The sequence below is a fragment of the Brassica napus genome, chromosome C9 (genome assembly GCF_020379485.1).
Source record: "Brassica napus cultivar Da-Ae chromosome C9, Da-Ae, whole genome shotgun sequence".
Classification (NCBI taxonomy): domain Eukaryota; kingdom Viridiplantae; phylum Streptophyta; class Magnoliopsida; order Brassicales; family Brassicaceae; genus Brassica; species Brassica napus.
The window spans coordinates 44,769,667-44,785,873 of NC_063452.1; the positions used below are offsets into that span (position 1 = coordinate 44,769,667).

Here is a 16,207-nt window from a genome sequence, read left to right on the forward strand (position 1 = left end):
TAGTAGACCGAATCTTGCTTAATCCGTCTCGTAGAGCAAATTCCGATGGGGGAGAGGTCACGGTGAGCACCGACGGAGACGCCGGAGATTCGCGTAACCTCCGCCCCTTACAAACACCGAATGTAACTCCATTATTAACGCATCGCAACACCGAATGTACATACCTTTAATATTATTGTTGTTGGGTTCAACTATTTTCAATTCTATTTGTAAAATCTTCCATTTTACCGTACATTCTATATTTTAGCTGATTTGGTTGGGTTTTAATCTAATTTTGTCAAGAATTACCCTCTCACATATATGACACAAAATTGCCTATTGTACTGTTAATATCCGTTTGCAAGTCGCATGCTAGGTCTGACATTCAGCGCAGAGGACAGTTTCGTCCTTTTACCCCACTAACTTTACCAATCCTGCAAATACAGTTTTATTTTGCATGAATCTGCAATTACTGTCCTATATTTGTATATTGACCTTATTGAGTCTTGATGTTTTAAGAGAAAATTTTTGTTTCATTTTAATTGATGTTTTCAAGTTTCCATGTAAAAAGTAAATGCAATTTTATGTTTTTGACTATTTGTATTCTACAGTATGATTTTCTATAGATAAAATTATATGTATTTATTGTTATTTTTACACAAACGAGAAAAATTAATTAAAGTTTGTAATTTCTTAATCGGTGCGTAAAAACATTAAAATTCTGATATAGAGGGAGTATAAAAAAGCAATAAAAGTAACAAAATGGTAGCGTGTAATAAAAGCAACAAGTAGGTCTTTTTATGTCAACAAGTTGCTAGAAGATTCGCGATGACAGTGTAACTTGGAGAACTCAAGTGGAGAACTCAAGTTCGATACGTGTGGTTGTTGTCTGACGGACAAATGAAGAGAAGATACCGTACGTCTTTATTTGATCAAAGCTTACTCGTTGCTCAAACTTCGGATGATGTACGGAAGCATGCCGCCATAATCATGGGACGCCACTTCCAACTGATCATTCCAATAAACCCCGAGTTAGAACTTTTAAAAATAAGCTGATACTCATTAATGATTGGTCCAAATAATGTGTTACCACCTTGGAATCTAACAGAAAGTGCGATGCAAATTAAAAGATTTGGCAAATGACCCGGTTTTACACTACAAGAAAACAGCGACATACCGAAGAAAAAAATCGTCGGTACGTCGTCGGAATAACGTTATTCCGACGACATACCGACGAAACAAGTCCTCAGAAATAACTCTTCGGAAATTCATTTTTCCTCGGAAATCCCTCGGAAATTTCCGACGGAATTCCGAGGAAACGAATTTCCGAAGAAACTCCGAGGACCACCAGTTCGTCGGAAAGCTCCTCGGAATATACCGAGGGGGAACTTCCTCGGGATATTTCGATGGACTTTCCGATGGTCCAATCCTCGGAAGTTCCGACGAAATGTTCCTCGGAATTTTCATCGGGAATTTCCGAGGAAAGGAGCCCTCGGAAAATTCCGTGGAATGAGTCCCTCGGTATATTCCGAGGAAGAAATCCCTCGGTATATTCCGAGGAAATGTTCCTCGGAAATTTCCGAGGGTTCATTTCCTCGGAATTTCAAAAAAAATTATTTTTAAAAAAAAAATAAATTTTTTGAAATTTAAATTCGAAAATATAAAATTAAAATTAAAATTGAAAACATATTAGATAATATTCAAAGTTGTACAAATAAAAATAAAACATTCCGAGTTTTTGAAAAAAAAAAAACTACGGGTCTTGCACGTTGGGGAACACCTCGTTCGGGTACATCCTCTGCATCATCTCCATCATTTGCTGGTTCAGACTCCTCTGTGCCTCATAGCCCGTCTGTTGAGCCGTCATCTGGGTCTCCAACAAAGATATGCGATCATCCTTGTCATTCAACTGAGCCGTAAGTACTTCTGGATCAACAAAGGGCGGTGGTGCAGAAGAAGGAGGAACCGACCGGGTGCGACGACCCAAACCGACCAAACGTCCCTTCTTCTTTGGAACCAACTGAAATAGAAAATAGCAAAATTTAAATCAAGAAATAAATGAATTGAACTTTAAAAAAAAGAACTTACGGATTCAACGATTTTGTTGATTCAAAACCGGGACAAGTTGGTCGAAGCCGTCGAATCGTCATCCTCGGTTTGAAGCTGAGACACTTCGTCTTGCACCTGAGTTTGGACCAGGGTGACCATTTCCCTCACAAGACCGTCATCAATCTGGCCGGTCTTCTTGTTGGTATACGCCCTCTTCATTAAGGCGAGATCATCAACCGGCTCGCCATCATTTTCTTCCGCCTTGAAAAAAACATAAATTAAAGAAACATTAGACATTAGAAGAAATGCACAAAAAATAAAATTTCAAAACTTAAATAATTGAAGAAAAAGCGGGTGAACTTACCATGCGATCCCCCAGAGAAGCAATAGATTGAGCACCCAAGTTATGCTTGAAGACGCCATTCCCTTTACGGTCGCTCCTGCGGTTGGTGGAGTTGGTGGAAGAAGTTTCTTTCGTCTCTTCCTTATCCCAATGCGCACACAACTCCGTCCAGACCGTGTTGTTTATCGACTTTGGGACTTTTTAATAAAAAAAAAAGAAAATAGTTTAATAAATAAAAAAATAGTTTAATAAATTAAAAAATTGTTTAATAAATTAAAAACAACCTTGTTGATTTCTCACTACTTCTTCCACTCGTGGATCTGCTTCCCATAGTTGTCCATAACTTTATGGACGAAGTGGTGATAGATAAAAAACGTCTCATCGGAATTCCAGTTGAATTCTTGCTGAAAAAAAAACACAATTAGTAGAAAATTTATATTAAAGATTAAAAATATAAGTAAAAAATTAGAATACTTACCGCAAACTGACGAAACCACAGATGCTGCTTGTCGGTAGGGAAGTCAGTGAAAGTCGGATGTCCCTTGTCGAGGGCCGAGTACATCATACGGTTGATCCATGCGCTGATCCCGTTCCCGGATCGGTTGAACCTAATAAAAAGAACAAACGCTTAATAATGAATCAAATTTTAATGAAAAAAATATGTTTAATTACCATGTTTGACCCCGCCCACGTGGATACGGAGTGAGATAGGGAAGATGGTCACGACCGGGCTGTCGAACCAACTCCGCAATAGTCATCACTCCCGGAGGACCCGGAGGAGCAGGAGCGGGTGCAGCAGCGGGAGCGAGAGGAGCAGGAGCGGGTGCAGCAGAGGGAGATGTATGGTAGGAGCTGTGGGGCGAAGGGGAATCCTGAAAATGGCTGGAATCCCGAGACTGGCTGCCCGTACCACCACGACCACGCACTACAAGAAAACAGCGGCATACTGAGGGAAAAAATCGTCGGTATGTCGTCGGAATAACGCTATTCCGACGACATACCGACGAAAAAAGTCCTCGGAAATAACTCCTCGGAAATTCATCTTTCCTCGGAAATTCCTCGGAAATTTCCGACGGAATTCCGAGGAAATGAATTTCCTCGGAATATTCCGAGGACTTTTTTCGTCGGAAATTCCTCGGAATATTCCGAGGAATATGTCGTCGGAATATTCCGAGGGATACACTTCCTCGGAATATTTCCAAAATTCAAAAAAAAAATTATAAATTTATTTTTTTAAATTGAAATTCAAAAATATAGAATTAAAATTGAAATAGAAAACATATTTAAAATACAAAAAATAATAAAATAGTTTTTATAAATAAAAAAATGTTTTATAAATACAAAATTAGTTTTAATAAATATAAATATTTTTATAAATATGAAATCATCTTTTTATAAATACCAAATAGTTTTTATAAATACAAAAAATAATAAAATATTGTTTATAAATAAAAAAAAATGTTTTATAAATACAAAATTAGTTTTAATAAATATAAATATTTTTATAGATATGAAATCATCGTTTTATAAATACAAAATAGTATTTATAAATACAAAAAATAATAAAATAATTTTTATAAATCAAAAAATGTTTTATAAATACAAAATTAATTTTAAAATATGAAATCATCTTTTATAAATCCAAAAAACGAATTTATATACAAAGAACGTTTTGTATATTTAAAAATAGTTTTTATAAATACAAAAATAAAAAAATAGTGTTTATAAATCAAAAAAATGTTTTATAAATACAAAATTAGTTTTAATAAATATAAATATTTTTATAAATATGAAATCATCTTTTATAAATCAAAAATCGAATTTATATACAAAAACTTTTTGTAAAATCGAATTTATATAAACGTTTTGTAAATACAAAAATAATAAACAATTTATAAAAAAGTTCTAAATCAATTCAACACAACCAAATCACAATTCTAAACCTATTACACAACAAATCACAATCCTACCCAATCACCCTAACAAAAATCTATCAAAAAACTTCTAAAATCATCAAATCTACTTAAAAACCTAACAAATAGGACCTAAGAGAGTGAGATAAGGTCCTTACATGATTTGTAAAGGAATGGAAAGGATTCGCCGGAGAGATCGTCGCGAGAGAAGGTGGAGAACGCCGGAAGGAGAGAGAGATCGCCGGAGAGGAAGAAGAGAGAAATGGGGAAGAAGAGAGAAATGGGGAAGAAGATGCGGTTCGAGTTTATAAAACCTTGGGTCTGACGGATATTTTCCGTCGGAATTCCCTTAGTATTTTCAATTTCAATTTTCGCGAAATATTTAGCGGCTTGTTTGCCCGGTTAAATGAAAATATTCCGAGGAAATTCCGACGGCCACTTAAATATCCGTCGGAATTTCCTCGGAATATTTTCATTAATTCGAGGAAAAAGAATATCCTGTGCATGTATTTCTATTAATTTATATTGTTCCTCGGAATTTCCTCGGAATATTCCGAGGAAATACCGAGGAACTAGTGTTTGGGGTTTCAAAACATCAATTTTTTTTTGCCGTATTTCATTTCTTATACAATTGTAATGCATACCATTGAGGATTCTTTGTATAGATGAGCATAAACCATGAAATAACAAATTTCAAAACGAATTGTAAGTATTCCCTTTACCGTTCATTAAAGTGTATAAGTGTTTCTCTTATGTTGTGGGGATTTCGTTCATACAATCGGAAAAGTGTTTATTATAGGGTAATGAACAAATTTTTGACTTCATAATGAACGTAAGACACTTAATAAGGGTTATATAGGTGTTATTCAAACCGCAAAACGTTGTTTTCGGTTTAAAAACCCTATTTCCTCGGAATTTCCTCGGAATATTCCGAGGAAATTCCGAGGAAACCCTTTTCTTCCTCAGAATTCCGTCGGAATATTCCGAGGAAATTCTGAGGAAGAAAAGGGTTTCCTCGGAATTTCAAAATCTCAAATGTTTTTTTATAAACGGATCGATCGATGTATTTATGTCCAAAAACGCATCGATCGATCACTAAGATGGACCAAAGCGTAACAATGTGATCGATCGATGGGTATATGTCCAAAAACGCATCGATCGATCACTAGTTCGTCGGAATTTCCTCGGAATATTCCGACGGATTGATGTTTCCTCGGAATTCCGTCGGTATATTCCGAGGAAATTCCGAGGAAACCCAAAATTTGGGTTTCCTCGGAATTTCCTCGGAAATTCCTCGGGAAATTCTGAGGATTTCATTTTCCGTCGGAATGTCCGTCAGAATACCGATGTTTTCTTGTAGTGACGACGCTGTCGAGGCCGGGTCTGATCATCATTAAACCTGTAAATTAAATTTTTTTTTAATAAATATAGAAATATATAATTTTTTTTTTAAAAATCCCAAATAATAGTTTTTAATCACAAAAAAAGTTTTATAGATATTAAAAATGTTTAATAAATATATAAAAATAGTTCTAATAAACAAAAAATAGTTTTAATAAATAAAAAATAGTTTAATAATTACAAAAAATAGTTTTAATAATATTAAAAATGTTTAATAAATATAGAAATTTATATTATATATATATATATATATATATATATTTTTAAATCCCAAATAATAGTTTTTAATCACAAAATTTTTTTTTATAGATATTAAAAATGTTTAATAAATATATAAAAATAGTTCTAATTAACAAAAATAGTTTTAATAAATAAAAAATAGTTTAATAATTACAAAAAATAGTTTTAATAATATTAAAAATGTTTAATAAATATAGAAATTTATATGATATATATATATATATATATATATTTTAAAAAAATCCCAAATAATAGTTTTTAATCACAAAAAAAGTTTTATAGATATTAAAAATGTTTTGTAAAATCCAAAAAATCGAATTTATATACAAAAAACGTTTTGTAAAATCCAAAAAATCGAATTTATATACAAAAATCGTTTTGTAAAATACAAAAATCGAATTTATACACAAAAATCGAATTTATATACAAAAATCGATTTTATAAATACAAAAATAAAAAAATATTTATAAAAAAATTCTAAATCAATTCAACAAAACAAATTATTCAACCAAATCACAATTCTAAACCTATTATACAACCAAATCACAATCCTAACCAATCACCCTAACAAAAATCTATCAAATCTACACAAAAACCTAACAAATAGAACCTAAGAGAGTGGGATAGAGTCCTTACATGATTTGTGTAGGTTTAGAGAGGATTCGCCGGAGATATCGTCGGGAGAGAAGGGGGAGATCGCCGGAGAGGAGGGAGAGGAGCCGGAGAGGAGGGAGAGGAGCCGGAGAGGAAGAAGAGAGAAATGGGGAAGAAGAAGCGTTTCATCGTTATAAAACCTAGGGTCCGACGGATAGTTTCCGTCGGAATTTCCTCGGAATTTTAATTTCAATTTTCGCGAAATATTTCGCGGCTGGTTTGCCCGGTTAAATGAAAATATTCCAAGGAAATTCCACGGACACTTAAATATCCGTCGGAATTTCCTCGGATATTTCATTAATTCGAGGAAAAAGAATATCCTATGCATGTATTTCTGTTGGTTTATATTGTTCCTCGGAATTTCCTCGGAATATTCCGAGGAAATTCCGAGGAACACATGTTTGGGGTTTCAAAACATCAATTTTTTTTTCCCTATATCATTTCTTATACAAATGCAATGCATACCATTGAAGAATCTTTGTATAGATGATCATAAACTATGAAATAACAAAATTTCAAAACGAATTGTAAGTATTCCCTTTACCGTTCATTAAAGTGTATAAGTGTTTCTCTTATGTTGTGGGGATTTCGTTCATGCAATCGTAAAAGTGTTTGTTATTGGGTAAAACACCAAAGTTTGACTTCATAATCTGGTTAAGACACGTAATGAAGGTTATATACGTGTTATTCAATCCGCAAAACGTTGTTTTCGGTTAAAAATCCCTAGTTCCTCGGAATATTCCGAGGGAAATCCGAGGAAACCCTTATCTTCCTCGGAATTCCGTCGGAATATTCCAAGGAAATTCCGAGGAAAAAGACTCTATAATCAAATCCCTAAATCAACAAGGTCTATTCTGAGGAAATTCCGAGGAAAACCTATCTTCTCTCGGAATTTTCTCGGTATTTCTATTAAAAAAAAAAAAAAAGTCGATGCTAGTCTGCTTCCGAGTCATCATCACCAGATGAATCTGAATCTGGATCTTGGTGAAACTCTCCAATCACTGGTTCATCCTCTACGTGAACGACGGCTTCCTCTCCGAAGTCGGTTAAATCGACTACAAGGCCACCTCCAGCTAAATCTTCTGCTGCACTTAAGTTGCCGGATGTGCTTGGTTGTAGTGGATCTTCCAGCTCAGAACTTCCCTGAACTCGGCCTCTCGGGTTGAGTCTTGTAACAGTAACCCATGGATCATCTCTGTTCTTTACCCGGGGGTACTTGATATAACAAACCTGTAACATTTAAAAAATTATTAGTAAAATTATAAATTAATACACATGATGATGAATCATTCTGAATAATTAACATTTAATTACCTGATCGGCCTGAGAAACAAGAATGAAAGGATCATAATATTGCAGCTTTCGCCTCGAATTTACTGATGTAACACCAAATGCATCTGTTCTCACACCTCGATCTAGAGTGTTGTCGTGCAAATCACAATAGAAAACAGTACATCGCAATCCAACCATGCCCAAATACTTGATTTCCAAAATCTCATGTATGTATCCGTAGTATACATCATCTACTGATACAGAACAAACGCCAGCATCATAAGTCGTACTCGAACGTCTCCTCTTCTGAGTTGTGAATGCATATCCTCGAGTACAAAATCTCGGATATGACTTCACAACAAAGTTTGGTCCAACGACCATCTCGCGTATCCAATCGTCAAATGTTTCACCTCTGGCCAAACCAGCAGACACCTATTAATAGCACATATATATGTTATATCAATAAATACGAATTAGTATAAATATGTGATAAATGATATTTTAATTTGTTTAAAGCACTCACATAAGTAAACATCCATCCAGAAAATTCTCTCTGCTTCATTTCTTCTAGTTCGTCCTCTGTGGCGTATCTATATTCGAATCGCTTTTCTGCCATGAAAATCCTGTACATATGATGACAATAATGTAATTAATTAAGATTTAAATTTCAACTTGTTAAAATAAAAATTTGTAAGCTAATTTATTTACCTCTCATATTGAAGAACATCTTCGCAGTTGGTGAGCAAATATGTTTGCAAATTACTGCGCTTCTGCTCAGTAAGTCGACGGTCCTTTGGTTTTCTGCTAAGCCGTCCAACGTCTGTGAAAATGTCTGGAACCGTAACATGATATGTTGCCCGTTCGCCTCTATCATCATGCCGAGCAGGTCTTCTATTTTTTGTCTGAACTTCTGCTGGAAAGTAGTACTCGGCAAAGTTTGAAGTTTCTTCATTGATCATCTGTGCGACTATAGAACCTTCCACCCTACTTAAATTTTTCACCATCTTCTTCAAATGGAACATATACCGCTCATACAGATACATCCATCTATACTGCACATGACTACCAAGCTCCAATTCTCTTGCCAGGTGAATAACAAGATGCTCCATAACATCAAAAAATGAGGGAGGAAATATCTTCTCAAGGTTGCACTGAATCACGGCTATGTTAGTCTTCAAATTTTCAATACCTTCAAGAGTCACTGATCTCGTGCATACACTACAAGAAAACAGCGATATTCTGACGGACATTACGACGGAAAATGAAATCCTCGGAATATACCGAGGAATTTCCTCGGAATATACCGACGGAATTCCGAGGAAACTACAGTCCGTCGGAATATTCCGAGGAAATTCCGAGGAAAACTGTGTTCCTCGGAAAAAACCGATGAATTCCGAGGAAATATTATAGCCGTTGGAGAGCCGCTGGGGGATTTTACAAAATTCCGAGGAAATTCCGACGAACTAGTTTTGTCCGTCGGAATTCCGTCGGAATTTCTTCGGTATGTCGGCAGGATTTAAACTATAAATACAAGCACTCCTCTTCCTCTTCATTCACTTCATATCTTCATCCTCCCTCTTACTCTATTTACACACAAATTTGATTCATAAAAAATATGTCTTCTTCAAATTATTTTCGTTCTTGGATCGATCGACCTCATTTGGATCCGAACACGAGATTGCTTACGGAAGAATACCAACGAGGTATAGCTGAATTCATGGGGTTAGTTCACCGACAACCGGAAGCAAAAACAGGTATGTTAAGATGTCCTTGCTCTAATTGTAAAAATAGAAAGGTTATTAAAGAGTGGGATGTTTGGACTCATCTATATTTGAGTGGGTTTACACGAAGTTACAAAATTTGGTATCATCATGGGGAAACTGATTATGAACATGGTAGTACTAGTGAACCTCAGCCAGCGGTTAGTTTAGAAGAACCAATTAGAACGGATGTAGATTATGGTGTAGGTACTGAGCAGATGGTAAATGATCATTTTAGAGGGGAAGATTTACCCAATGCAGAAGCTAGGAGATTTTATGATATGTTGGATGCTGGAAAGCAACCATTGTACGAAGGTTGCAGAGATGGTCATTCAGCTTTATCATCTGCTACAAGATTGATGGGCATTAAAACAGATTATAATTTGGCTGAAGACTGTGTGGATGCGATTTCTGATTTTGTAAAAGGTATTCTACCCGAGGATAATGTAGAGTGGTATAAACCAAGACCAGCTACGAGCTACATTATCCTCGGGTAGAATACCTTTTACAAAATCAGCAATCGCATCCACACAGTCTTCAGCTAAATTATAATCTGTTTTAATGCCCATCAATCTTGTAGCAGATGATAAAGCTGAATGACCATCTCTGCAACCTTCGTACAATGGTTGCTTTACAGCATCCAACATATCATTAAATCTCCTAGCTTGTGCATTGGGTAAATCTTCCCCTCTAAAATGATCATTTACCATCTGCTCAGTACCTACACCATAATCTACATCCGTTCTAATTGGTTTTTCTAATCTAACCGCTGGCTGAGGTTCGCTAGTACTACCATGTTCATAATCAGTTTCCCCATGATGATACCAAATTTTGTAACTTCGTGTAAACCCACTCAAATATAGATGAGTCCAAACATCTCACTCTTTAATAACCTTTCTATTTTTACAATTAGAGCAAGGACATCTTAACATACCTGTTTTTGCTTCCGGTTGTCGGTGAACTAACCCCATGAATTCAGTTATACCTCGTTGGTATTCTTCCGTAAGCAATCTCGTGTTCGGATCCAAATGAGGTCGATCGATCCAAGAACGAAAATAATTTGAAGAAGACATGTTTTTTATGAATCAAATTCGTGTGTAAAGAGAGTAAGAGGGAGGATGAAGATATGGAGTGAATGAAGAGGAAGAGGGGTGCTTGTATTTATAGTTGAAATCCTGCCGAGAGACCGAGGAAATTCCGACGGAATACCGACGGCAACGGCTCTTTCCTCGGAATTTCTTCGGAATTTTTAAAATCCCCCAACGGCTCTCTAACGGCTATAATATATCCTCGGAATGCATCGGTTTTTTCCGAGGAATACATTTTTCCTCGGTATTCCATAAGAATATTCCGACGGATTGATATTTCCTCGGAATTCCGTCGGTATATTCCGAGGAAATTACGAGGAAACCAAATTTTGTGTTTCCTCGGAATATCCTCGGAAATTTCTCGGGATATTCCGAAGATTTCATTTTCCGTCGGAATGTCCGTCGGAATACCGCTGTTTTCTTGTAGTGTTTATCTCATTGATATTGCTAGGAAGATGGATTGTGTAGCGTTCATGGCCAGTAAGTCCAAGGGTTTCTGCTTCCTCACCAGACGGCGAGTAAGTCCAAGGGTTTCTGCTTCCTCACCAGACTTGAAACACAGAGGAACAATCCCACTACTAGCCAAGTTGCTGCGGTGGACTCTATCAAAGCTCTTGGCAATAATAGCTTTCACGCCCTAATAATAATTTTAAGATCTCAAGGTTTACATGAAATGCACATATAACCAAGATAGCAATATATAATGTATGCTTACCAAAAGCTTAATTTGGACCCTTTGCAGCCCAATCCCGAGAGTTACCAATTCCATGCTCTGCACCAGCTAGTCTGATCGTATCCTGTCCAGGGGTTTTGTATCTCTGTAGATATGTTCAAATGAAACCGTAAGTTATGGCTTAAGTTCTTTGAAGTTTGTAAGAGAATTGGACTCCCAGTAGCTGCATCAAAAAATCAAAATTCCTCTCCCATAGGAAGGTGAACTGTCTTGAACTTCTCCATTTAAGAGCTTGTTAACAATACATACGGGTATTGGCAAATGTTTGAAGGAGGAGAACATGAAGGATCAATGGAAACCGAGAGCGAGAGAGTAAGTCGGCAAAGTTTTGTGTTAATTGTCTACCAACAAGAACGAGAAACACATTACAACTTAAGGAGGCCACGTTTAAGTATCACTCGTGAATCGTTGGATGGACTTAGAACAGACGGCTGGTGATTCCTCTTTGACTGTAAACAAATGAATTCAAATGGATCAACGAATCTTTTATACGATGTGACGTTCAAACTAACTAATGAATGTTGTCCGTATATGAGATGGAATTTGATGTCCCTATTCAAAAAATCAAAATTATCAAGGAGAGAAAAAAGCAAAACAAAATGATCAACTCTTACATTTACAGACCAAACAATTACACAAAGTTTAACCGAATTTTATTTTTGCATTCAAGAGTTTTATCCTCAAGGAGACTCGCACTGCTCTTCTCCAAAGGATACACAACTACTTTTCATAAAGCAACAAAGGAACTACCAAACTGAAAATAGAGTACATCTCTGGACTCTACTGAGGATTTGGAGGACGACTGTTAGCAGCAGAGACTCTAGATCCCCACTCCAAAAGCTCCTTGCTTGTGTCATCTTTATGCACTATCACTTCAATGAAACAAAAGCTCTCTTTTTCCTCATTCGTTGCCGTGCTAATCGCTTTCACAAGCTCATCCTCGCACCTCACTTTCGCAGTCCAGCATTTACCTTCTCCATTGTGAATAGCCTCAACAAAAGCCGTGTAGTTCCAGTTCTTTATCACATTGTAAGGACCATCATGGATCTCCACTTCAATGGTGTACCCTCCATTGTTGATGAGAAAGATAATGGTCTTTTGCCCACACCGTATCATGGTCGACACATCCTGTGCGGTAACCTGGAAACTACCGTCCCCAATACAAGCGATGACACGTTTGTTAGGTATGGCTTGAGCATAGCCTAGAGTAGCACCAACAGACCAACCGATGGACCCATACTGCATTTGGAACTCGTAACCACATCCTTCAGGGAGCTTCAGCTTCTGACAATTGAACCAAGAATCCCCCGTCTCAGCGAGCACAGCAGTTTCAGAAGAGAGCAGGTTCTGAATGTGTTGAAACAGCACATTAACCCTCAAAGGCTCCTTGGGATTCTCTCTCAGAGGCTTACCTTCTGGGACGAAGATCCTGTGGTAATTCTCGTAAGCAGTGTTGTTATGCTTGATTCGTTTAGCTAAAGCGCTAAGAAAATCCTTCATCAATACACATCCAAACGCAGGTCCGTTGCCGATAGTAACCCGATCAGGCTGCACGATGATTGCCTTGTCCTTCTTGAGAAGCAGAGAGTACCCAACTGAGCTGTAATCATTGAAAATAGGACCCGCGAAAAGATACGCATCAGCAGACTCAACAATCTCAGCGCAAAACGCAGTACTCACAGCTCCCCAATACGTCCCAATGAAGTGCTTATGATGCTCAGGGACCTGCCCCTTAGCAGATGGCATCACAGCGACACCATACCCAGAAGCATCAGCAAGCTCAACGAAAGCCTCCGCAGCCTTGGCAACTCGCATCTTCGGCCCGCCAACGAGAACCGGCTTCACCGCCTTGTTCAAGAACTCAGCAGCTGCCTCCACCGCCGCGTCTAAACCCATCTGGTTGCTCACTTTAGGCGCAAGCGAGAACGGAACAGGGTGGCGACTGAACGTCGGCATAGGAATCGCCGGTAAGTTGCAGCTGATGCTGATGTAGACAGGTTTGCTCTCTTTCAAAGCGGTGGAGATGGCGGTGTCGATAAGCTCGTGAGCCTCTTCCAAGTTATTGATCACAGCTTGATAGCAAGTGACGGCTTGGAAGCATCTGAGCTCTTGGGTGAAATCAGGTAAACCGATCGTATGGTGAAGGATCCTACTCGTGCCGTAGTCGTTCGAGTTCGGGCCCCCGACGATGCAGATCAGAGGGAGATTCTCGCTGTAAGCGCCCGCGATCGCGTTCAGGACGCTTAATCCGCCGACCGTGAAGGTGACGACGCACGCTCCGACGCCGCGGGATCTGGCGTAACCGTCGGCGGCGTATCCGGCGTTTAGCTCGTTGCAGCAGCCGATGAGCTTGAGGCTCGGCTCGGCGATGAGGTGGTCGAGGAGCGTAAGGTTGAAGTCCCCGGGGACGGAGAAGACGTCGGTGACGCCGATCTCGACGAGGCGTCTCGCTAGGTAGCGGCCGAGGGTCGCGTCGCAGGGGCTGATGGTGGTAGAGTGAGCGGGAGTCGAGTTTTGAACGGTGGAGACGGCGCCGTTTGGTGGACGGCAGATATCGCCGGTGGCTGGGTTGCACGCGTCGATTGATCCGATCACAGTGTCCATAGCTGTTGGGTTTGTTTTTTTGGAATCAAAGTAGAGAAGAAGAAGTGTGAAACTGTGAGTTTTATCCCGATAAAATTAGTGGAATATAAAGGAGACTGAAACCGCCATTAGAGACGTAAAACAACGGTAGCAACGAGTGGATTAAACAACGGTGGAATAGAGAGCGGTTTAATCTCAGCCGCATATTTTTTTATGTAGCTACTAGAGAAGTCACGTGTATATATCTAATTAGAGCGTGGAGACTAGTTTAGGTATGAGAAGCAGAGAATAATTGCTTTCATGTGCAATGGCGGGCCCCGTGAGAGAGAGAGAGATGAAAACTACGGTTTGCTAATAAACCCCCAGGTGGCCAGTTGTTTACTAGAAAACTCGACGGTCAAGGATCCGACTCGTTTTTTGGAATTTAGTGAAGCGAAAGAAAGACACGTCGGTGAACGAAATTTTTTTTTTTTTAAAAAGGAGGAAAAAGCCATCACGTGACTACCTAAAAACTCCCGCGCTTCAACTTTTCAAAACCCTTATTATTGACTCAATCTTGGACATATCTTCCAAAATATCTGTATGCATCCTCAGATTCCATCAATTGTTACGTGCCAAATCGAAGCCATGAAGGAGCGACGGATTCCACCGCTACTTTCTCAAGAATGAACAACACTAGATCTACCTCTTTCGTGTCTCGCTAACTATCGCATTCAATCGATCCGCCATCTCCTTCTCAAAACGATAGAGAAGGTACCACATCTTCTAAGAAAGATCTATGGTCCTTATAATTACCAAAGGAAGAAATTAGCGGCTGCTAGATCTGTCACTTCGATGATGATGATGGTGGTGAATTTGAATACAGTGACTGAATGAAGTGCTGTGTTGAGTAGTGATTTAATTTCCCATTGAGTTATTAAAGTAGTTTCTTTCTCTATTTTACTCTATAGAGTGTTTTCCCTCTTCTGTAAGTTATATATAACATGTTATGTTGTTATCTATCATAACATTCAATTTGTCTTCTATCATACGAAGATTGAAGATTTTACCATTTTTGTTGGTTTGGTATTTCCAATGTGGATTGATCATTCATACATAAGGCCATCCACATTGGGAGACGTCTCTATATAAGTTGCATTTAGCTATTGTCTCAGCACATTTGGTTGAAGTTGAAAAATCCAGCTCCACAGTCCACTCTTTGATTATGCAGTCGGTTATTACTTTAAAGATTCAACGCTTAGTTCATGTCAACATTCCTTGAAAACAGAAATCATACAAAAAAGAGATGGTGATCATAAGTAAAAGAATGGTTATGTTGTTAATAAGAAAGAGTCTTAGGAGTAATTTGGGTTGGAGCCAAATCATAATAGTATTGGGTTATGGCCTTATGGACCGTAGGACGCTCAAAACTTAAGAACAAAGATGATCAAGAGAACCTTTGAATCAGACACCAAGGTTATTTAAGAAGCATCAAAGAACTATAGTTGTAACGGGTGAAATCATTTTGGCTAAAGTAATACATGTAGTAAAGTAAAACTTATTTGAGGTCACACTGGTATATATCCCCAAGACCCAAGTACAGTAACATATCAATAAGACTGTACACAATTTTCATTTTCTCCGTGTTTTTTTCTTACCTAAGTCCTTCATCTCTTCTATATTTTTCCATCCCCCCCCCTCCTTCGAAAGCCCCTTGATTATTTCCCACATTGAGACGGTCACTTCTCAATTTACAAGTTTCATCCATATTTCCACCTTCAACCAGCATCTCCCAACTTTATCAGTTCTCAACTTCTCATCAATTTAAATAGATTAAGGCGATGACAGTTTTGCACTTATGGCGATATATTTTAAGAGGAAAACATTTTTTACTTAGACTTCAGATTAGGGATGGGCATTTTACCCGATACCTGAAGCCGCAACCGAACCCGACTCGAAAAACCCGAACCGAAATCCGAACCGACGTAGCAAAATATCCGAACGGATATTAAGTTAGGAGATATTGGATATCCGAACCCGAACGGATAATATCCGAACCCGAATGAATATCCGCAGATAACCGAACATATATATACTTACCCTTATATTTCTAGTTTACATCTCTTTTTTTTAAAAATATTTATATTGATGTTACACATACTTTAAGATCATAAATATATATATAATTATGGAGAAAATGATTTGATATTCAT

General features: G+C 37.9%; 1 protein-coding gene across 1 annotated transcript; it reads right to left on the bottom strand.

The window, feature by feature from the left end:
• Positions 1 to 12,019: 12,019 nt before the first annotated feature.
• Positions 12,020 to 14,148, bottom strand: LOC106411347 (pyruvate decarboxylase 2). The gene has a single exon (XM_013852099.3). The coding sequence runs from the start codon at positions 14,034 to 14,036 to the stop codon at positions 12,213 to 12,215; it is 1,824 nt and encodes a 607-aa protein (XP_013707553.1). The 5' UTR covers positions 14,037 to 14,148; the 3' UTR covers positions 12,020 to 12,212.
• Positions 14,149 to 16,207: the final 2,059 nt, after the last annotated feature.